Genomic DNA, 24658 nt, shown 5'->3' with positions numbered 1-24658 from the left:
TAGTCAACAGTAAGCTACACCCTGATCTAATTGTCACAGATAACCCCCGAGACGTTTGACGCCCAATAGGGGGTCCCCTGCATGGTAATGTACTTAGAGTTGGGCATTGAGTAAAAAGAACTCGTTTTTAATGATAAACTAATATCAGGGAAATAAAACAGAAAGTTGTTTAGATTTGTTAAATATAATTCTGTTTCTATTTATTTATTTTTATATTCTTTTATAAGTAAAAGTTTGTTTACAAAAAAATTGGTATTAACCTAACACACGGGTAACCCTGATGCACGTATGTCCAACCTAAGGAGGGAGGGATAAAGCTCCTAAGATCTGATTTTAAATAGAATTAAGATTTATGAGTTCAGTATTTAACCTCATATATTCGTTCAGTGTCAGCCCATTTGTTTTGCAATTTTACTCTTTTTTTTTCAATTGAGATAAGAGGCTTTTACTCCGATGAAAGACGTCGAACTCTGTGCTATCCTAATAAAGGTTCTGAATAGAATATGATCTGATAATAATAAGAATTCGTTTCTGTCTCACTAAGGGTGCAGAACCACCGTATAAACACATGAAAGGAAAAAAAATACAAACACACTGATTAAATACAGAACACAAACAATTGTGCCACAAGTTGTCTTTTGATCTCGAAGGGTTGACAGCCTTTGAAAAACAAGGCTGTCTTACCTCATCACCAAAATTTTACTTCATAAACATAAAAAAGGGAAAAAATGTTGTTCATATAAAATGATGTTTTGTCTTGGCTTTCGGGCTTGTATTCTTGACCAAGGAGTGGAGGGGATGCGTAGAGGTATACGGATTTGTGAAGCCCCTTATCTGACTGTTTGTAAATATACAAACTGTGTAATTTTATAATCGGCACAGCTTCAATACTTTCTTTCTTCAGCCTATTCCACTTTTGTGTCTTGACATCACACATCACTCATCCAAGAAAAAATTCTTTCTTAGTCTGCGTTCGAAATTCGAATGCGATTAGGAGAACACCCTCTCGGTTAGTTCTGCTCTGCCAAATCTGGATGATGGTGGACCTGTTGTTGTAGTGAGCTAGACGAGGTCCTTGAGCTTTCTGGTAATGCTGCACGTGAACATTCTTTCGTCAGTAAAGTCTCTCTTTTCGAGTATTTTTCTCCTCATAAAATCTGTAGTCATTTCGGTCCAATCTTCCCTTTTTAAGTCACTAAAAGCTTATTGCAGCTTGCGCCACTAGGAGTCAATATCTGTGAATTTTGGCATGAGATCCAAAAATTGGTGCACTGCATACCTAGTGACGGAATACTCGTTCTTTCAGTTCCTAGGACCATCTTGGCATTTACTAACTAAATCGACTTAAAAGAAGGGTCATAGCGCAGGAATCCTTTCAGTGTCTGTGTCGTTGTGCAATATAAAACCTAAACACCCTTTTTTGGAAAGTAATCGTGTCTTCGGGGATTATTTTACGTCAAGAGTTATTTCACGTCTCTGTATTGATTTTACAAAACATTGCGGAGGCAGCGCAGCGCTGCCTAAGTAGAGAACGACGTTGGCATTTGTATTATTTATTTTATTTTTTAGACCTGGGCACTTCGTGTAGGAGTTGTCGTAGAAACTTCGAAATGGTTTCGTTCGATTGCAAATTAAAAGTTCTAGTGCCCTTTTTAATAGTCGAAAGCGATTGTAGGGTAACCCTCCCCCCCAGCCTCAAAATTTTGAGACAGCCATTTTGTTCAGTATATTTGAAAGGTCCAGTAATTATGTATTTGCGGATCAATAACCCCCCCCCCCATGACCCTCAGGGCAAGGGCTATAATTTATACTAGTTGCCCATTATTAACATATAATTGTTCATATTTTCCCCTATAAACAAAAACTGTTAACAACGGACAAATTGCAAAACTTACAGCTCTTTTCCTAGGGGCTGTGGGGGGGGGGTCAAGTCATCCCGAGAGACTTATTTATTGGACTTTACAATTATGATGAACCAAATGTCTATCTAAAAATTTTATTTGGATGTCTTTTGGTAAAAAGGGAGGGGTTAGAAGGGGGCTAGTCCCCCCCCTCCATTCTGTTTGTTCACTTAAAAGGGCACTTAAACTTTTAATTTTTTCTCGAATGAGCCCTCTTCCCATCTTCTAGGACCCTTGGTTTTGTATGATCATTACTGGAAAAAAAATAAAACAAACAACCCACATCCAGGATCTTTCTTTAGTCAAAAATACACAATTCCAAATATTTATAGATGAAAGCTTGAAACCTCTACAATAGGGTTCTCTGATTGTTTTGTAGTTAGGGGTGGGTAGAAACCTTAAACGGTGCATTTTAGTACCAAAACATCCTAAGTCATTGAGGCTGCAGATAAACACAGAATTAGTTCTAAGGAAGGGGGATAGAGGTAGAAATTCATATATAATCCCTCTTGTTTTCTTGGAAAATTTCTGGTATATGCTGTTATTATGAAAGTAAAGAGTAACATTCAAGCCAAAATGAGCAAGATTTATTTTGTATGAAAGGGCTGCCCATTCTCATCCCCAACAGCCCACTCGTGGTCGTAGAAACTTCGGAGGATTCTAATTTGATCAGAAATTGAGAGTTCTAGTCCAATCACCAAAAGTGATTGGAGACCCAACAGCCCCTGTCCTAGAATTTTTTTTTGATGTCCGATCCTTTTTGCTACCCCATTGAACCATCTTATCGATGTTTTGAGGGGTGCTAGGCGTACCCCGGAAAATTTTCCGTCGGATAATTCCCTCCACATTCCCCTTGGACAATTTTGGATGGTTTATTTTTCCCAGAGACACTTCGCATGGAAGAGATGGTCGTATAAACTTCGGAGTGGGTTCATTCGATTGCAAATTAAAAGTTCTAGTGGCCTTTTTAAGAGTCAAAAGTAATTGGAGGACAACCCCCCCCCCCAAGCCTCTTCCCCGAATGTATCTGATCAACTATGCCTCTGAGTTTGACAACCTCCCCCCCCTCCGGCAGCCCCCGGTACAAGGGCTGTAAGTTATGCAAGTTGCTCATTGTTAACCTATAAAGTTTTTTTTTTCTATTAAGAAAAGAAGGTGTTTTTGATCATGGATCTCCAAAAAAGCTTAGAGTATTAAGGTGAAATTTTAAGGGTATGTTAAGACCGTTGCCCGACGCAATCAAACCACACTTTGTCCTTGCTGGTTGTTAAAAGAGAATATCAGAAATATCTAAGCAACGGTTAATGGTATTAGTTTGAAAGTTTCACTGTATGTTGAGGGGGAGTTGAAGAGAGATTGGAGGATAACTAGCCACCCTTCTCTCCTTTTTCGTGTCCCCTCTCCTTAACAATGGTCAAACTTTTGTAATCATCATTTTGTTCAAAGTATTTAAAAGCTCCCCGTAGTAGCATAATATTTGTAGGCATGAATATATAATAAGTCGGAGGTAATAGGCTTCAGATTGTCTGTGCAGGATTTCGACTCTTGTTGATAGAAGAGCATCGCCAAGTGCTGAAAACCATGTTGTGACCAATATGGGCCAAGGATTGCATAAAGTCCCCATTCATGGAGGTCCCAGTGACTTCTTGCTGTCCAGTTCTAAGCCGGCTTAAGCACTTCGGTGTAGACTTCAGAAGATATGTGATCCCCGTCCTGCACTGGTATCCGGGATCATTGCTTTCCTGAGGCGAAAATAATTTCAATGATTTAAAGAAAATGAAAATTAGAACTTGGAATGTTACGACGTTAAAAAATGACTATCGTATCGATATTTTGGCTGACGAATTCAGACGATTTGAACTGGATTTAATAGGAGTTTCAGAAACTTATATCCCAGGGGTAGGAAGCATGAATTTCGGTGATATAGAATTTGTTTATTCAGGCAGGACGGATGGGATACACAGACAGGGAGAAGGGCCCATGATAAATAAGAAAAATGCTAAGTCTTGTTTAGGCTGGGAAGGTATAAATAATGGAATACTGATCGCTCATTTTACGAATAAAAAGCTCAGGGTATCAGTTATTGTAGTATATGCCCCTGTAGAACTGACTGACGGAGATACTAGTGACTCAGATGAATTTTAATTACAGTTACAAGAGCAAATAGACAGGGTCCCAGGTAGAAATATGGTGTTTTATTTGGAAATTTTAACGCCCAGGTCGGTAGAAATAGGGATAGATGGTATCCTAGCATAGGTCAATTTGGTGTAGGAAAAGAAAACAGTAATGGATACAGACTTTTGCAATTTTGTAGGTATAACAATCTAGTTATAACCAATACGGCGTTTCGTCATAAAATGGCTCATAAGTTAACATGGTATTCACCTGATGGTAATACAGCAAACCTTATTGTTTATGGTATAGTAAACCGAAGACTGGCAGGATCAATACAAGACACTAGGGTATATAGGAGTGTTGTTATTGATGCTAAAAGTAAAGATCACCATCTAGTAGTATCAAGGGTTAATTTAAAGCTGAAATATCGGAAGGGTAACTACCTCCCGGGAAGTTATGATGTTGGTAGACTCCAGGATGAGAATTGAAGAAAACCTTTCCAGGAACATTTGAATACTAAACTTGAGAGTTTAAAATTTGATAATGTGGAAGATGGTTGGAATAATTTTAGAAAAATAATTTGTCAAGCTACTGAAGGTGTCTTCGGGAAGAAAGCTAGAACTGCAGCTAAGAATATTAGTGAAAAAGCTTTATGTTTAATAGAAAGGAGGATGGACTTGTACAAGAATTATCTGAGTGATAGATCATATGAATACAAAAGGAATGTAAAGAAAGGGGAGAAAGTATTAAAATGAATCTCGGAGAGGAAAGAAATTAACAAAATGAAAAATAAAATCAAAAAAGGTGAAAAAAACAAGGATTGTGTCTGCCAGTGGCGAACCATGAAGAAGAAGAAAGAAGCAAATATTTTAAAAAGAACTTCCGCCGAGTTGTCCTTAGGGCTAAACAAAAAAAAAAGAGAATAAAAAAAAACCAACAAAAATCGAACTTTTTGAAGTTTACTTATTAATGACAGAACAGAAACGAAATAAGAACCGGATTAGAATCAATGAAAAAGAAAACTAACAAGATAATTGGGCAATAATCCTTTGTTTTGCTATTGCTTTGGCTAGCCTACAAATTCGTTCATCATTTGATGTGCAAATAGGTTCTTTCAAGTTATACCGGATGAAAATATTGATTGAGTCCTTCAAAATTAAACTGTCGTAAATTGGGCTTAATGAAATATCTCCAGCATCTCTATTTATTGCTAAATTTTGGTTCATGTTTTTTTTTTAGCTCAATTACCTCTTTAAAAGTTTGTTGTAGGCCGTTTACAGTTGATATTAATGTTGCCTCGTCAAAAAGAACCAGATGGGTCGGATTTACGAAAATATGCGAAACCAATGCCGAATCAAAGTTGTCATTGTTATTTTTTAATCTCAGGGACTTATCTATTGAAATTTTGTGTTCATGCAAACGTTCACCTAGTTGTTGATGGGTCCTACCAATGTAAAATTTCCCACATGAACACGGGATTCTGTAGACACCACTAACCAGTAGAGGGTTAGTTTTATCCTTTCCTGAGTTGACGAGGCAACCTTAATATCCACAGTAAATGGCCTACCACAAACTTTTAAAGAGGTAATTGAGATAAAAAAAAATACATGAACCAAAATTTAGTAATAAATAGAGATACTGGATATTTCATTAGAGATAAATAGAGATATTTCATTAAGCCCAATTTACGACAGTTTAATATTGAAGGACTCAATCAATATTTTCACCCGGTAAGTTATGTCCTGTGGGCATATAAGGTTTGTATAGAAAGTTGTTGTAGAAATTTCAAAAAGGGCTCATTTGATTGGAAATTGAAATTGCTCTTTTTAATAGTCGAAAGTGATTGAGGGGGTAATTAACCACCCTCTCACACCCACCATTTCCCCAAAAACATTCAATCAAAGTTTAGAGATAACCATTTTGTTCAACGTAGTTGAAAGTTCTGGAAATTGTGTATTTAAGGTTGACAAACCCCCAAGGGCAAAGGTTGTAAGTTATGCCCTGGGGGCGTATCAGGTTTTTATAGATAAAATTGTCGTAAAAACTTCAAAAGGGGCTCACTCAATTGGAAATTGAGAGGGCTAGCGCCCTTTTTAATAGTCGAAAGTTGTTAGAGGGTAAATAACCCTCCTCTCATGCCCACCGTTCCCCCAAACACATCCAATCAAAATCTTCAGATAGCCATTTTGTTCAACATAGTTTAAAGTTCCTGAAATTTTGGTGTTTGTGGGTGACACCCCCCCCCCCCACAGCCCTCAAGGCAAGGGTTGTAAGATATGCCCTGGGGGCATATAAGGTTTTTATTGAAAGCGTTGTCGTAGAAACTTCAAAAAGGGCTCATTTGATTGGAAATTGAAAGATCTAGTGCCTTTTTTATAGTTGAAAGTGATTGGAGAGCGACTAACGCCCCTCTCACGCCCACCATTTCCCCAAACACATCCAATCAAAATTTTGAGATAGCCATTTTGTTTAACATAGTTGAAAGTTCTGGAAATCAGTTCTTTGAGTATGACAACCACTCTCACAGCCCTCAGGGTAAGGGTTGTAATTTATACCCTGAGGGCATATAAGGTGTTTATAGAAAGCGTTGTCGTAGAAACTCAAAAAGGCAGCATTCGATTGAAAATCGAAAGACCTAATGCCCTTTTTAATAGTCAAAAGTGATTGGGAGGCTTGTGGATCGATGTGGGTATAATGTATTATTTTTTGTTGTTGTTGTTTAGACCAGGGCACTTCGTATCGTAAGATTTGTCGTGGGAACTTCGAAAAGGGCTGATTCGATTGAAAATAGAAAGGGCTGATGCCCTTTACAACAATCGAAAGTGATTGAAGGGCAACTAATCCCCCTCCCACGCCCACCATCCCATTTGCCCATTATCTTTAAAAACTAAATGTTGCCTTAAGATTAAATCAAAATGCACTGTGTTAATGCTAATTCCCAATAAGCCATCTCAGTAGTATCCCAAGAACGACTGAGGGTATTATGTTCAAACTTTCGGGGCTACTTCTGCTCATAAAATTTAACCAAATCAAAAAAGCGTAAGTGTATCCAAGCTATCAAAATAAGTAAACAGATTTTTTTGCGAATGGTATCAAGTTTTACATTCCAGGTCAACTAAAGGAGGTATGAAACTAAATTAAACACTACTATTTGTGTCCAGATTTTTAAAAGGTTGTATATTGTTAAAAATTGCTGAAAATTTTTCTCCAGCATCAAATAGCAGGCCAAACTATAAAGTCTTAAAAAAAACTAAAAGATTTAAAGTATAATTTACTTTTTCCCTGAAAAGACTATGTTAATATAAAACGAACAGAAATTAATTAAAAAAACGTTTCCACAAAATAAGTTTTTCAAAAAAAAAACTAAAGAACTACATTATAGAAAAAATGACCAAAAATAAAATCAAATAATCTACCAAGCGTGAACCTACCACAAATAAGCATCGATAAATAAATGAAACTCAAAACGAACAGAAATTACAATAAATAACCGAACCAAACTCAAAACGAGCAGAAATTAACATAAGTTGGGCTCAAAACCCCTATGCCTTCGGATGGCCAGAACATAATTTGCACTTTACTGAAAAAAAATACAAATGAATGTGCATTGTCAGTTTAATATACATATACTGATATTTAGTAATCAAAATGTTAATATTATTTGATTTATTAAAGTTATAAAAGTAAAAACATTTATATTTTTTTCAGATTTAGCTCTAAGGGAGAAAAGCTCTAAGTAGATTTAGAAATTGGTATATAATCCTTCTTGATTTCCAGTAATATTTCTGGTCTACGCTGTTATTATTAAAGTAAAGAGTAGCATTAAAATCCAAAACAAGCAGAATTTATTCTATAAAGAACGGGGATACCCTTTCCTCGTCCCTTATCTCCCCCTCATGGTCGTAGAAACTCCAGAGTATGCTCGTTTGATCGGAAATTGAGAGTTCTAGTCCTTTTTTTATAAGTCAATAGTGTCTGGACACCAACCAGCTCCTGTCCTAAAACTGTTTTTGATATTGGGTCCTTGTGGGGGAGCTTTCCAACGCCGGCTCCCAGTTTGAGGCACCTATTATCTCTGCGGCTGCTCAATTTTGCGCGTTGGGGAATTTTGCGTGACGCCAGCCCCACGTTAGTTTATCCCCTCTTCTGAATTAATATATATGACAACGCCCTATCTAGGGGGCTTAGTGTTTTTAACCCTCCCCCTGAAATCTCTGTCAAACTCGCAAAACCGTAAAAAAATGCATATGAAGAAATTTTTGATGCGTTTTTAAAGTTGTTTTTAAAAACTACTTTAACAATTTTTTCCACTGAATGTTGAGGGTAAAATTAAAAGGAAGAAAATTATTCCGTATATGAGGGGAGCTCCCCTCCTTGACTTCTCGCTCTTTATGCTAAAGTTTTTTTTAGTGCTTTTAAAAAGCTGTTTCAAGCGTTTCAAAGTAGAATGGCCATAATATCTCCCACGAGTACAATACCCATTCGAATCCCGATCCGGACACATTTTTTTAAAACTCCCACGAGTACACCAAATAAGGGCATAGAGTCATTAGGGAGAACACGTGGTTAATGGGGTCAATGACCTCTTTCTCCATGGTCTCTTTCTCCAGGTGTGTTTTTGGCACGCTCTCAGCGAATGTTATGATCCAGAAATAGTATTTGTTGTTGTTTCCGAGGCAAATGTCAAGGTCAATGTTGATGTTATTGTTGTAAGTGCACGCTCTCAGCGAATGTTATGATCCAGAAATAGTATTTGTTGTTGTTGTAAGTGCACGCTCTCAGCGAATGTTATGAGTTTCCAGAAATAGATCCAAGTCATTAATGTCTTTGCCTCGGAAACAACTCTTTTGGTCGAACTCCAAAGGTATTAATAACCAAACGCCATGGAAACAGTTCTCCAAGAAACATCTTAGCGATGAATTGTTTTAGCGCGGGAATCAGGTTTCTTATTAATTTGAAATGCGTTAGCGCAGAGATGTCAAAAACACAAGGAACACGCTGAAATTACGTTTAGGGATTATTTGGGTTAAACTGTTTTAGACAGGTTACGGAATTATTTCGGCGAAATAGTTAGAGACATTCTAAAAGAAGATTATAGAAGAGAATTTGAGGGTGAAACTCTGTGGTCGTTATAATACACAAGTTTCATTTGAACAGTGTCGTGAGGTCCTCTACCCCAACCCCAAAGGGTTCTGATCCCCACCACCCCAACCCCGAAGGAAGCGCTCGGTCCTCAAAGGTCCCCCAAGCTCCCAAAGAGCCCCCAAGCTCCCAAAGAGCCCCAGCCCCCCAAACCCCCTCCGCAGACCCCAAAGGCCCTCCCCTGGTCCTCAAGGGCCCCCCCGCCCCCCCAAGGTCCCCCGGCCCCCCAACACACTCCGCCGACCCCCAAGGCCCTCACCCATTCCTCCCTGGTACCCCGGGCCTGAACAGCACCGCGGGCCAGGAAAGCGCCGCATGGGGATGCGCCGCAGGGGGATGCGCCGCGGGTCGGGGGAAGCGCCGCAGGGGATGCGCCGCAGCGCCGCAGGGAATCGGCTGCAGGAATGCGCCGCAGGGATGCGCCGCAGGGATGCGCCGCAAAAAGTAAACTAAAAAGTAAAAGTTTCGAACTGTTATCCCCCAAACGCCCTCCTCAGACCCCCAAAGGCCCTCCCTGGTCCTCAAAGGTCCCCCGGGGCTCCCACCGGGCCACCAGGCCCCGCCGGGCCCCCCGGGCCCCCAAAGGCCCTCCACTGGTCCCCAAAGGTCCCCTGAGCCCCCAAACAACCCCCCCCTCCGCAAGGGCCCCGGCTCCCAAAACGCCAACCCAGGGCCCCCCAGGCCCTCCCCCGGGACCCATACATGCACACATAAACTTACACACATACAAAAACTTACACACACACACAAAAACTTACACACACACACGAAAACTTACACACACACGACAAAACTTACACACACACACACACAAACTTACACACACACACACACACAAAAACTTACACATGCACACCAAAACTTACATGCACACAAAAACTTACATTCGCAAAAAAAATTACACACACACAAAAATTAAACACACACACACACACTAAAACACACACACACACGCCAAAACTTACACACACAAAAACTTACACACACACACACACAAAAAATAACAAATGAACACAAAAAAAACAAACAAAAACACGCGAAAAAAATTAAACACACACACACACACACACAAAAATTACACACACACACACGAAAACTAACACACAAAACCAAAAAAATGCACACACACAAGCTAAGACACACACACAGACACACACACACACTTATACACACACAAACACAAAAAACTTACACGCACAAAAACTTACACACACACACACAGACAAAAACATACACACACACACAAAAAAAAAAAAACAAAAAAAACAAGAAAAGAAACACACAAAAATACACAACCACACACAAAAAAAAAGAAACACTCTCACAAACTAAAAAGCACACAAAAACTTACATGCACACAAAAAATTAAACACACAAACAAACTGAAAGACGAGCACAAAAACTTACACACACACACAAAAACTTACACTTACACACCCGCATGAAAAATTTAAAACACACGCCAAAAATTAAACACACTCGCACCATCTTACACACACACACAAAAACATACACACACACACACACACAAACACATACACATGCAAAGGAAAACAAAAATGCACAAACAAACTAATACACACACACACAAACAAAACACACCCACACAAACACACGAAAACACACACACACACGCCCAAACTGACACACACACAAAAACTTACACACACACACACACAATGTTTTGGCGTGTGTGTGTAAGTTTTCGTGTGTGTGTGTGTAAGTTTTTGTGTGTGCGTGTAAGTTTTCGTGCGTGTGTGTATGTTTTTGCGTGCATGTAAGTTTTTGTGTGCATGTAAGTTTTTATGTGAATGTAAGTTTTCGCGTGATTTTGTAAGTTTTTGTGTGTGTGTGTAAGTGTTTTTGTGTGCGTTTGTTTTTGCGTGTGTGTGTGTAAGTTTTCGTTTGTGTGCGTAAGTTTTCGTGTGTGTGTGTAAGTTTTTGTGTGTGTGTGTAAGTTTTTGTGCGTGTGTGTAAGTTTTCGTGTGTGTGTGTAAGTTTTTGTGTGTGTGTGTGTGTGTAAGTTTTTGCGTGTGTGTGTGTGTAAGTTTTTGAGTGTGTAAGTTTTTGTGTGTGTGTGTAAGTTTTTGAGTGTGTGTGTAAGTTTTTGTGTGTGTGTGTGTAAGTTTGTGTGTGTCTAAGAAATTGTCTGTGTTAGTTTTGACGTGTGTGTGTCAGTTTTCGTGTGTGTGTGTGTATAAGTTTTTGTGTGCATGTAAGTTTTAGTGTGCATTTGTAAGTTTTTGTGTGTGTGTGTGTGTGTGTGATTTTTTGTGTGTGTGTGTATAAGTTTTTGAGTGCATGTAAGTTTTTGCGTTTGGGTGTTAGTTTTTGTGTGTGTGTGTATTAATGTGTGCGTGTTTGTAAGTTTGTGTGTGTTTGTTTGTTTGTATTTTCTTGTATGTTATTGTGTGAATTCATGTTTTTGCAATTGGGTGTAAGTTTTTGTGTGTGTGTAATTTGTTATTGGTGTAATATTTTTCGTGTGGATATATGTTTTTTGTGTGTGTGTGTAAGTTTGTGTGTTTGTGTGTGTAAGTTTGTGTGTGTGAGTTTTTTGTGTGTGTGTGTAAGTTTGTGTGTGTGTGTGTTTGTAAGTTTTTGTGTGTGTGTAAGTTTTTTTTGTGTGTGTGTGTAAGTTTGTGTGTGTGTGTGTGTGTGTAAGTTTGTTTTTTTTTTAGTTTTTGCGTGTGTGTGTAATTTTTCGTGTGTGTGTGTGTATGTTTTTTGTTTGTGTGTGTTTTTAAGTTTTTGTGCGTGTGTGTGTGTGAGTTTTTGTGTTCTTTTGTTAGTTTTTGTTTGTTTGTTTTTGTGTGTGTGTTAGTTTTTGTGTGTGTTTTTGTTTTTGTGTGTGTGTGTGTGTTTTTTTTGTGTGTGTGTGTGTGTAAGTTTTGTGTGTGTGTGTGTGTGTGTAAGTTTTTGTGTGCATGTAAGTTTTTGTGTGCCTGTAAGTTTTTGTGTGAATGTTAGTTTTAGTGTGCTTGTGTATGTTTTTTTGTGTGTTTGTGTGTGTCAGTTTTTTTGTGTGTGTGTGTTAGTTTTTGAGTGTGTGTGTTAGTTTTCGTGTGTGTGTGTGTAAGTTTTTGTGTGCTGTTGTTTGTTTTTGTGTGTTTAAGTTTCTGCTTTTGTTTGTTAGTGTTCTTTTTTTTTTTGTTAAGTTTTGTGATTTTGTGTGGGATGTTTTTCTGTTTATTGAGCTTTTGAGTTTTTTTTTGTTGTCTTTTGTTAGTTTTTGTGTGTGTGTGTATTTTTGTTTTTGTTTTTTATATTTTGCGTGTTTGTGTGAGTTTTCGCTATTGTTTTTGATTTATTTTTTTTTGTTTGTTAGTTTGTGTAAGTTTTTGTGGGCATGTATGTTTTTTTGTGCAGGTTTGTTTTAGTGTGCATTTGTAAGTTTGTTTGTGTGTGTGTGTGTGTGTGTGTGTAATTTGTGGCGTGTTTGTTTTATTTTTCGTTTGTGTGTGTGTTAGTTTTGTGAGTGTGTTTGTGTGTGTGTGTGTGTTAGTTTTTATGAGTGTGTGTGAGAGTTTTTGTTGTTTTCATGTGTAAGTTTTTGTGTGTGTGTGTGTGTGTGTAAGTTTGTTTGTGTGTTTATGTTTTGGAGTGTGTGTGAGAGTTTTCGTGTGTGTGTGTGTGTAAGTTTTGTGTGTGTGTGTGTGTGTAAGTTTTTCTGTGCATGTAAGTTTTTGTGTGCATGTAAGTTTTCGTGTGCATGTGTAAGTTTTTTTGTGTGTGTGTGTTTTTCTGTTTTTGTGTGTGTTTGTGTAATTTTTTTGGTGTGTGTTTAATTTTTGGCGTGTGTGTGTAAGTTTTAATTTGTGTGTGTGTGTAAGTGTTTGTGTGTGTGTGTTTTAGTTTTTGTGAGTGTGTCTTATTTTTTTTGTGTGTTTAAGTTTTGGCGTGAATGTCAGTTTTTGTGTGAATGTTATTTTTTGCGTGTGTGTCTATGTTTTTGTGTGTGTGTGTGTGTGTATGTTTGTTTGTGTATTTGCTTTTTGTTGTTTTTTTTTTTTTTTTGTGTTTTTGTTTTATTTTGTGTGTGTGTGTGTGTGTGTAAGTTTTTGTGTGTTTAAGTTTTTTTTGTTTGTTTGTTTTTATGTTTTTGTGTGTGTGTGTGTGTGTGTTTTAGTTTGTGTGTGCATGTAATTTTTGGTGTGTGTTTGTATTTTTTCGTTTGTGTGTTTGTGTTTTCTTTTTTTGTGGTTTTGTGTGTGTGGGTAATTTTGTTTGAGTGTGTGTGTGAGTTTTTTTTGTTTTCATTTGTTAGTTTTTGTGTGTGTGTGTGTGTGTAAGTGTTTGTTAGTGTGTAAGTGTTTGCTTGTGTGGTTTTTTTTTCATGTGTGTGTGTGTGTGCGAGTTTTGTGTGTGTGTTTGTGTTTTTTTTTGTGTGCATGTAAGTTTTTGTGTGCTTGTAATTTTTCTTGTGCATTTGTATGTTTTTGTGTGTGTGTGTGTGTGTAAGTTTGTGTGTGTGTGTGTGTGTAAGTTTTGGCATGTGTGTGTAAGTTTTCGTGTGTGTGTGTAAGTTTTCGTGTGTGTGTGTAAGTTTTTGTGTGTGTGTGTAAGTTTTTGTGTGTGTGTAAGTTTTTGTGTGCATATATGGGGACCGGGGGAGGGCCTTTGGGGCCCAGGGAGGGCGTTTGGGGATCCGGGGCCCCTGAGGATTGGGTGGTCTTTTGGGAGCCCAGTGGACCTTTGGGGACCGGGGGAGGACCTTTGGGGGCCCGGGGGACCCTTGGGGGCCGGTTGGCCCTTTGGGAGCCGGGGGACCTTTGAGGACCAGGGGAGGGCCTTTGGGGGTCTGAGGAGGGCGGTTGGCGGATAACCTTTCGAAATTTTTACTTTTTAGTTTACTTTTTGCGGCGCATCCCTGCGGCGCCTTCCTGTGGCGCATCCCTGCGGCGCTTCCCCCGACCCGCGGCGCATCCCCCTGCGGCGCATCCCCATGCGGCGCTTTCCTGGCCCGCGGCGCTTCTCGGGCCCGGGGTACCTTTGCGGACTGGGGGTGGGCATTTGGGGTCTGAGGAGTGCGTTGGGGGGCGGGGGGACCTTTGGGGGTCCGGGGGGCCCTTGAGGACCAGGGGAGGGCATTTGGGGTCTGAGGAGAGCGTTTGGGGGGCGGGGGCTCTTTGGGCGGTTGGGGGACCTTTGAGGACCGAGCGCTGCGTTCGGGGTTGGGGGGGGGGGTATCGGAACCCTTTGGGGTTGGGGTAGAGGACCTCACGACACTGTTCAAATGAAACTTGTGTATTATAACGACCACAGAGTTTCACCCTCAAATTCTCTTGTATAATCTTCTTTTAGAATGTCTCTAACTGCTTCGCCGAAATAATTCCATAACCTGTCTAAAACAGTGTAGCCCAAATAATCCCTAAACGTAATTTCAGCGTGTTCCTTTTGTTTTTGACATCTCTGCGCTAACGCATTTCAAATTAATAAGAAACCTGATTCCCGCGCTAAAACAATTCATCGCTAAGATGTTTCTTGGAGAACTGTTTCCATGGCGTTTGGTTATTAATATCTTTGGAGTTCGACCAAAAGAGTTGTTTCCGAGGCAAAGACATTAATGACTTGGATCTATTTCTGGAAACTCATAACATTCGCTGAGAGCGTGCACTTACAACAACAACAAATACTATTTCTGGATCATAACATTCGCTGAGAGCGTGCACTTACAACAATAACATCAACATTGACCTTGACATTTGCCTCGGAAACAACAACAAATACTATTTCTGGATCATAACATTCGCTGAGAGCGTGCCAAAAACACACCTGGAGAAAGAGACCATGGAGAAAGAGGTCATTGACCCCATTAACCACGTGTTCTCCCTAATGACTCTATGCCCTTATTTGGTGTACTCGTGGGAGTTTTAAAAAAATGTGTCCGGATCGGGATTCGAATGGGTATTGTACTCGTGGGAGATATTATGGCCATTCTACTTTTCAATTCAATAGCACTTGTGTTTCAGACATTGTTCTTAAGGAATTGGGACGAAGAGTCAACATTTAGTGTAAAGAGCGATGAGTTAAGGAAAGAGCAGTCCCCCTCATATACGGAATGAGTTCTTTCCTTTATCAGTTTTAATGTTGCTCCTTACTTTTAGTTGAAAAAACTTGTTTTAAAAATTTTAATTTTTGATGGGTTTTTAAATCATGCCCAAGTCTAAACCAGATATTACGTGGGGTACCGGCTCCAAAAAACCCCAATGTCTTTTTATTAAATAGTATATATCAATAATTGTAAATTAAATGCTAGTGTCCCACCTTTTCATTTTTGTTGTTTAAGAATTAAAATGTAGGATTATAATCACAGAAATTCAGGTCGACGGAGAGGAGTACTATTGTTAATATACTACTACTACTACTTACAACTCACCGCAGCACCAAGCCGCTACGCTCGCTCCTCCTCCATACCAATCTAGTCAAAGCCTCCCTTTTTACATCCTCCAAGGAAGTTCCCATTTCCTTTACATCTTTCTTTATGACATTCCCCTCCCCCTGTCTTTTCCATCTCTGTGCCGGTAGGCTTCTGAATGTTATATTTGATGCTACATAGAAAGATTTTCGCAATAGGAGAAGCAGTTTAACCCCCCTCCCCTCTTCTAGTACCAATATTAAAAGCGCACACCAAACTATTCCCTGGAATTAAGAGGAATTATATATCTGTTTCCATCTCCCCCTACCTCCTTCCCCAAAACTCACACTATATTTATCTGGATGCTCTATGAGAGTTAGGATATTAGAACATTAAAATGCACTCTTTGAGGCACCCCCACCTCTCTTTCCCGCAAACGAAATGACCCACCACCCTTCCTTCATAATAGCTGATGTGCATTTAGCCATCCTTAACGGTATACAATTTTGTGAAGTCTGAAGCAAATAAGTTAAATGAATCTTTAAATTAAATGTCAAAAATATGTTCCTGTAACAAGATGGGGGGTATAACCCCTTGGCGCTATTATAGAAGCATTTTCTAAATGAAGGAATTTGAGAAATTAATCTCCAGCCCCCCCCCCCACACACACACACACATACTCCTCTATATTTGTCTGAAAGCGTATAGAGTTGGACACATAGACCTTGAAATACGCCCTGTTAAGCCCCCCTTCCATCAACCCAAAGACCCACCACCCCTCCTTCATAATAGCTGATTCGCATTATGCATCACTAAGTATAATATCATGAAAAATCAAGTCAATCGACTCAATTAAATCAAACATTAAGATAAATATCCATGTTAACCATCCATCTTGTTTGGACAGAATGCATTTTCAGGTAGGAGTAACTTCTCTGCCATTGGAAAGCTCAATTTAAAGGTTTTTTTTTACTTTTAGATGGAAAGGCTTTCGTCAAAGACAATCACAACTTGGTCCTCTTTGGCAACACTTCTACGAGAAAATAAACATCAAATCGTTTTTGAATCCCCCTTCTCCTGTGTGGATAATTCCACCCGGAAAATGTTCCCTGTGGGATATCCACCAACACACAATTCCCCCTCCCTCCAAAAAATTGCCATATATTTCCCAATTAAAAATTCTATATATAAATAATGGGCAAATTGCATAACTTTCAGCCCTTTTTTCTGGGGCTTTGAGGGATTGTCACATCCCCAGAGGCATAGTTATGGGACCTTTCAACTAGTCTAAACCAAATTCCCACCTCCAAATTCTGATTGGACGTCTTTGAAAAAAAGGGGCATTAGAGGGGGGCTAGATACCCTTCAATCTTTTTGGTCTTTCAAATAGGATACTTGTTCGATGGAATCCTCTTTCAATTTTCTAGGATCATTGGTTCGATACGATTGCCCCAGAAAAAAAAACACATATACAAAAAATAACACGCATCCGTGATCTTTCTTCTGGTAAAAATAAAAAATTCCACAATTTTATGGATACGAGCTTGAAACCCTTCGCTATTGTTCTCTGATATGCTGAATCAAATTGCGAGATATTCATTTAGATTGCTTGACTTTTTGGGAGTGTCTCCCCCCTTTTTCGAAAATAAGGCAAATTTTTCCAGGCTCGTTGCCTTAGGTGGATAACATTAAACTTAATGAATTTAATATATTTGGAATCATCATAAAAAACCAATTCTTTCGGTGTATTAATTGTTATCACATTTATTTACGTTTTTTAGAGTTTCGGTTACTATTGAGCCGAGTTTTCCCCACCGTGTTTCGAATAGACGGACAGAAATGATGTCGGTTTTGAAGCATATGGAGGAAGCCCAATGTTTTATCAGAGAGGGGAAAATATTATATAAGAATCCTAAAAATAGACAAATTGCATGGCAAGTATGAGTAATTATTGGGAAGAACAAAAACATCAAAAGATTCTGGAGGATGCACGGGGTTGAAGATCAAGCACATCGTAAGGACCTTTGGGCATGTGACCTACCTGAAATCTGGAGATTTGAAAGATTTCCATACATAATTCCTTAACTTTCATTTATAATAAGCCTGTTTGTTGCCCTTCATTAAGTGCTTCCCCTGAAATATTGCGCCCCCTCTAAAGAACATTCCTGCACATGTGCCTCAATTGTTCTCATCTTGCTTGATTTTTAGGGTATCTATTCAGTTCCTCTACCCTTATAAATTTATTTCTTTCTCAGCATATGACTGGGCCCTTACCTGAGAGCACCAAAAGTGCTTTTAGGTGAGGGCAGCCACCTTTACCGAAAAGACCGTTTTATATACAAAAATACACAATTTAGTTGCATTCGAAAACTGATCTGCTGGTTTTTCGATAGAAAATACCTCTTCAACATCAGTCCTTCCCCCTCGTGCAAAATTGAACAGACTCTTTAATCTTGGCGAATGTATGTGGGTTCACTTGGTTCCTTTTCCACTATACTGCTTGGTTCCTTCTCCCCTATAGGATTTGATTGTGCCTCTTCTCATATATAATTTTTTAATCTGCTTTCAGTCGCCTTTGTTGGTGGCGGGGGGCCATTTCAAACCCTTAAATTCTAAAATAGATTGTTTTTGGTGTTTTCATTGAAAAAAAAATTGCCTCCGTCCCCTCTTAGATGTAGAAGAATGCTCAGTATTGTTGTAATCAGAAACAAACCTGGTGTTGTTTTTTTTTTTTTTCATTAAAAAAACATATCTTTACAACCATAGTGCCCCTCCGCGGGAAAGAATTTAGCAAATCCTTCCCCCTTGGTGTGTGGGTCCCTCTTCCCCCATGCTATTAATGGGATTTGATTTGCATCTTCTTGTATATATATTTTTTTTTCGTGCGCTTCCATGTAGCAAATTGGTAATCGCATGCCCAATCTAGTTTCCTAATTAAAACAATCGGAAAACACTTTCACTGGTGTTTTGACATTCACTTTCGGTTTTTAGCTTTTAAACTATATTCATGCTGATTTAAGCGTCATCTACATTTTAAACATTACCGATATATAGATGGCAACAGCTGACAAAACGGTTCACCTAAGTCAACCATGGCGGTCCTGAGCAGGGAGAGGGGCAGCTGCTCCCCAGTTTTATGAAATCTGAAATTGAATTCATTTTATGTTATATTTTTACATCCTTTGGTATACCTCCCGACCCGATTTTGACGCCTAAAACCGTTACCAGTCAACACGGTACTTGCTGTATACTAGAAATCTCAAAACAAAAATATAAAATATAAGGCAGCATCATTCAGCCGGGGGGGGGCTGGAACCCCCCTATGCCCCCCCCCCATATGGGTGCCCTTGGCCTAGATAGAAACATTAAAACACACTGAGAATTAGTATAGCGGTAATTTCTGAATAGGGACTCGAACTGATAGAACTCAAGATCACCTGTACTGATAAAAGCGTCAGAAAAGACGTCGGCTTTTATCTTTACTGAAGAAATTTGGGGTTTTATCACTATAAGAGAATATTCCATGCTATATTATGCATTCCAAGAAAGAATTTGAAAAATTTGCGATTGTGGTATTAGTCTTCTTTTGTATCTGCTCGGTCAAATTATCAGCTCCGTAGTTCTCTAAATGTCCACATTCTGCATACACCAACAATAAGATCCGATTTTAATCATTTAGTTGCGTGTTCCAAGTTCGGCTCGAGATTGCCACTCGTTTGGCACCTTCAAAAGACTAGTAAAAAAAAATTGTTTTCATGTAGTTAATTTTTCCTTGACGTATATAGTGCTATCCATTTTTTTATTATTATTATATTTATAGATGCTGTGATTCATTCCAGTTTGATAAAGTTTATTTAATGAACATTCCTTTTTTTTCTGTATATATATATATATATATATATATAGGCTATATTATTATTATTTTTTTTTTTTTCCTCTCCATTTTATGAAGCAAATGCTTTAAATGTTAAGAGTTAAAATGTTTAATGTTATGTGATCTTTTTCATAATCCCCTCCTACAGGCCATGGAGCCTTTGTGGGTATTTGTAGATTTTTGTGTAAATATTTTACTGTTATATAGAAAATAAATCTCTATCTATCTATCTAGTAGTTGGGTCTCTGAGCTTGAAAACCTCTACCAACTCCTTATTTTTTTTTTTCGATGGGTGTTGGATTGTAATGACTGTAAGAAGCTATTCAATGCCAAACTTCTCTCTCCCAAGTAAGGCCTCGAATAATTCATAACAGTGATTTTCGTAAGAGGGGCACTGGGTTAAAAAAAGAAGAAGAAAAAAAACATCTGCCAACTCCTTAAATCGTTACTGAGGCCGTTTGGGTTCTAATCACGTTAAGATGGCAATTCCATGCCGTTTTCTATGTAAATTCCACTTAAAATAAAAATATGAAGCCGTTAAGATTTTGGGCAAAAATGTTTACTGCATAAGCAGTCCCAATTTATAATAGTGGACAGTATAATTGGATAATATCAAAGAATTTCGTATGATAACAAACTAAAAATATTTTCAGCTTTTTAAATATTCAATAAACATGTTGATGTTATAATCCTAAGTTTCTACTATGCTTTTACTTCCCATTGATAAATATCAATAAATACAATACACGTAAATATGTACATACACCATGTGGCACAAAAGACTAAGTGCACATTAACGAGCTGCTGGTGGTCTGACAGAAAATTATTTGAAAAAAACTACGTTTTCTAAAGAGTTAAAGAGGCTGAGTTACAATGTCGAACCTTAAAACGTACAGGGATTAGGAGGCACAGTTTGGGGCTACTACCCACCAAAACACCCGCTTTTGCTGCATTTAAATAAAAAAAATGTTTTTTAAACTGAAAGTAAGGAGCGACATTAAAATTTAAAACGATACGAAATTATTATATATATGAAAAGGGCTGTGGCATCCTCAGTGCCTCACTCTTTACGCTAAAGTTTTTATTGTTTAAAAAAAGAGTTGTGAGAAAGTCAAACTTTAGCGTAAAGAGAGAGGCGTTGAGGAGGGCACAGCCCCTTTCATATACGGAATAATTTCTGTTCGTTTTAAAATTTAATGTCGCTCCTTACTTTCATTTGAAAAACTTTTTTTTTATGTAAAGGCTGCGAAAGCGGGGTTTGGGGGCGGCAGCCCCCCAACTGTGCCTCCTAATCCCTGTACGTTTTAAGGTTCGACATTGTAACTCAGCCTCTTTAACTCTTTAGAAAACGCAGTTTTTTTCAAATAATTTCTGCACGTTTTTGTACAGTTTATTACTTATTATTGCTTGACTAACTGTTAGCTGATCGTGTCAGGAGTTAAAGTTGGGGGGCTGCCACCCCCCAAACCCCCCGCTCTTGAACATTCTTGTGTTAAGGCTTTTAATTACTGAATACTCAAATCACGTCGTACAGGGTGCCTCCTAATCCCTGTAAGTTTTAAGGTACGAACTTGTGACTCAGCCTCTTTAACAGCCCCCCAACTGTGCCTCCTATTACGTTTTAAGGGTCGACCTTGTAACTCAGCCTCTTTAACTCTTTAGAAAACGTATTTTTTTCAAATAATTTAAAAAAGAAACTGAGTTTCTTTTTTAAAGTTTAAATTCAGTATTCAAAAAATTTGCTCTGACAGTGAATCCAACCTGGGTTGTCCGCCTGAAAATCTGAAGTATAAATCGCTGGGCTAATTAGACACCATTGTAATTGTTTTTTAGTAAATAAAATTTATTTTCGACGCAAGCAAATTCACACAAAACTTGATATTTGGTTTTTGGAAAACAGGGAAGGATCGGATTGAGCTGAAATTTCGAGGATAAGCTCCCGGGCCCTAGGAACCTCTTAACCTCTAAATTTCAGCCCAATCGGACAACGTTAAAGGGGGGCTGTGGTGGGAGGGTCGAAACTTCCGGCCCAGTTTACCCCATGAAGATAAAGTCGGAGGAGGATGAAATTTTGCAAGTTTCTTAGTTTGAGCTTGAGCTACAAAATGCGATTGCCGCCGTCTCTCTGCGACCTCTAAGACCTGAAATCGCTTAACATTGTGGTGGGTCGCCTCTTTATAGAGGCACAAGTGTGCCTCCTTGATATTCTACTTAGATTATCCAAGGAATAATTTTGCAAAAACCTTCAACTGTACTCTTTCGGGAAAAATTTTCACTGCTTATATATGGTTATTCGTCACTGCTGACGAATAATCGTTCACTGCTTATATACTGCTTATTCGCTTTTCACTATATGGAGGCCAGAAATCTCTGAAATGCGCCAATGATCCATAAGAAATCTTTTCCTGTCATTACGAAGTCCTGCGCAAACCTATAGACCTGAGAGTGCAATCATATTATTTGTTAAAAAAAAAACAATTTAAGATCTGCCATTCATTGTAATTTTCCGGTCTTTCTAATGGCTTATTTATGGAAAATGTACGACCCTCGGTTGCTTGGAAATTTTATTATAAGATTAATTGACATTTCGGCCACTTTTTTTAGAGGCCCCTTTTCTAAAAAAAGACAGTTTCTTTTCGAAAAAAAAATAATTAGATAAATACATCAACACATAATTATTGCTCGCTTAAAGAATATATATATATATATATATATATATATATATATATATATATATATATATATATATATATATATATATATATATATATATATATATATATATATATATATATATATATATATATATATATATATATATATATATATATACATATAATTTTAAATACATTCATAATTTTATTAGTATTTAATTCTTACAGGGATCTAGGATGGACTCATTCCCGTGCATGTTTTGTGATAGTGCGTTTGATGGAGATGATACACTTCGACGCCACCTAGATGAATGCCATCCAGTCGAAATGGCGAGTGAATCCTTCCATGATGGCTCTACAGATATACGCCATGATGAGTGTGACGACGAAATGATGAACAATCTTCTTTGTGGCAATTTTGTGCAAGTTAATATGGTGAAAGATGATGAAATGGAAACTTCAGGAAAATCAGCTAATTTTACCTCTGTTCCTACCCCAGAACAGGGGCTAGAAGTCTTACGTAATATTCCCTCTTTGTCTATCAGTTTAGTTTCAAAAAAAGATAAGAAAAGTGAAGCCAGGAAAGTACACAAGTCCGTACCTTTGTCAATTACGGTCAAACCGTCCCGAAAAGAAAAAGCGAGAATAGCTCCAAAATCATTGCCTGAGTATCTCCTTGAAGTATGCCCTCCGCCGGGTAAACGCTTATACTGTGGTAAACCTTTAAAGGCCACACAATCTGAAAAGGATAACGCCACCGAACCTAGTGCTGAGTTTGTGAAATCTATGATGAGTGTAATTGCTCCAAGGGTGCAACACGCACCACGAACCACTTTCGTGTGTGCGCTCTGTAGCAAAAGCTTTAACGACACAAGATCGCTGCACGGCCATCATATTAAACACCTTAGTGACAATCTTTTATGCTTTGCTTGTCATCGCACTTTTGTTACAAATCAAGACTTTATAGAGCATACACAAAGTCATGAAGAAGAAGAAACAGCAGGTGTTTACTTTCCTCGTCCCTGTTTCATATGTAGTCAAGATTTTAGAAAACATGAAGAATTAGTTGCCCATGTAAAAAATCATAGACCTATGTTTATATGTCCCCACTGTGATCAAAAGTACGCACGCAAACGTGACCTGAATATTCACGTTTTCGATAAACCCTTGAAGTGCCATGTCTGTGAAGCGTTGCTACCATGTCAAGGGCTATATAAGCCTCACTGGAAAACCCATACTTTGAAATTTGATTGTAATATATGCAGAAAAGGCTTTGTTTCAAAAGCCGAATTCGATTTGCATAATCACGAGTTTCATGGGGAGATTAACACCGAGTCTTATATTTCATGCCCAATGTGCCATAAGAATTTTAAAGAAATTTTAATGTTACAAGCACACTTAGACACCTGTGAAAAATCTGACACTTGTCCAATGTGCCACATGAAATTTACTCAAACTGCAATGTTACAAGTACATTTAGCAAACTGTGAAAAATTAAATCAAGAGGGAAACCCTGCCAAAAATTGGGTATGCGGCGTTTGTAATAAACGTTTTTCAACAGATAGATACTTGAAGATCCATTTAAAAGCTCATGGAATATCTGAAAGAGTTACATGTGAAAAATGTAGCAGTATGTTTCATTCTCAAGAAGCATTGAATGAGCACTGGACCAAAATGCACGGTGATTCACCCTTTCTCAGGTGTCCTATATGCAACACCGTTGTTGAAAATAGAAAAAAGTTGCAAGAGCATATGCAACAGCACACAGGTGAAAACATGTTTAAATGTACATCCTGTGACAAAGCTTTCGGTCAAAAACGGCTATTAGTCAGCCATAGAAAATTACACACAGAAAGTATGTCATTTGAGTGTGATGAGTGCGGTATGGTATTTAAAGGCAAAGGAACAAAGAACAGGCATATGAAGGTGTTTCATCCAGACTGTCCATCTACTAGCTATGCTTCTGAGGATACTGATGAAACTGATGATGATTGTATGAAGGTCGATATGGAGATTATGGATGGGATTAGTACAAGTCCCGATTTACAGCCAGATACTCTGCTTATTTTCAAATCGAATAATAATGAGGCAGAAGTATCTTGATTTCAGTGGAAAGTTTGCTTTTCTCGACGAACAAATAGTTTCTACCTGCTTTGTGTTGAGTTAGTTGAGTTTTGTGTCTTGGAAAAATTTGTCAGTTATGTATATTAAGAATCAATATAATGTCCAGCCATTTATTGTCTAAGTTTAGACCTGTGTAGGCAATTTTTACTAAATTCAGAATTTCGGGAGTTAATTTTCTTTTTCAAAAATAGTACCATACAAGATAGCCTTTACAAATTTGGAGCAATTTCGACTTAAAGTTAAGAGTGGCAAGAGGAATGTTAAGTTTTCGACTAGTTAAGTGTGCCAACACTTGGAAAGGATATGAGGGGATCTCTTCTAGAGGTAGTGGCCGAACTTGAAAAATAATATTTTTATTCACCGCCTTTTTATATTTTTTTTCCAGGGGGTATTTAGACCAGTCTTATCCCCGAACCTGGAGGTCAGTTGTTTTTTCCTATAGAGGGGCGGAAGGTCAAATGTGAAAAAGTACATTTTAAGTTTTTTTTCT

The 24658-nt window shown here is 38.2% G+C and overlaps 1 protein-coding gene across 2 annotated transcripts in view; it reads left to right on the top strand.

Moving 5' to 3' along the window:
* Positions 1-24279, top strand: part of LOC148945862 (uncharacterized) — a 40663-nt gene extending 16384 nt beyond the window's left edge. For both annotated transcript variants that reach the window (XM_089097813.1, XM_089097814.1), the window contains exon 2: positions 22273-24279. In XM_089097813.1, the coding sequence (XP_088953939.1) occupies positions 22282-24147 (1866 nt within the window). In that variant the 5' untranslated portion in view covers positions 22273-22281 and the 3' untranslated portion in view covers positions 24148-24279. The remainder of the gene's footprint in view (positions 1-22272) is intronic.
* Positions 24280-24658: the final 379 nt, after the last annotated feature.

This window comes from Artemia sp. Qi Xiang Cuo, chromosome 12, assembly GCF_049724085.1.
Source record: "Artemia sp. Qi Xiang Cuo chromosome 12, ASM4972408v1, whole genome shotgun sequence".
Lineage (NCBI taxonomy): Eukaryota > Metazoa > Arthropoda > Branchiopoda > Anostraca > Artemiidae > Artemia > Artemia sp. Qi Xiang Cuo.
Note: the sequence above shows the minus strand (reverse complement) of the source record. Positions and strands in the feature narration are given on the sequence as shown.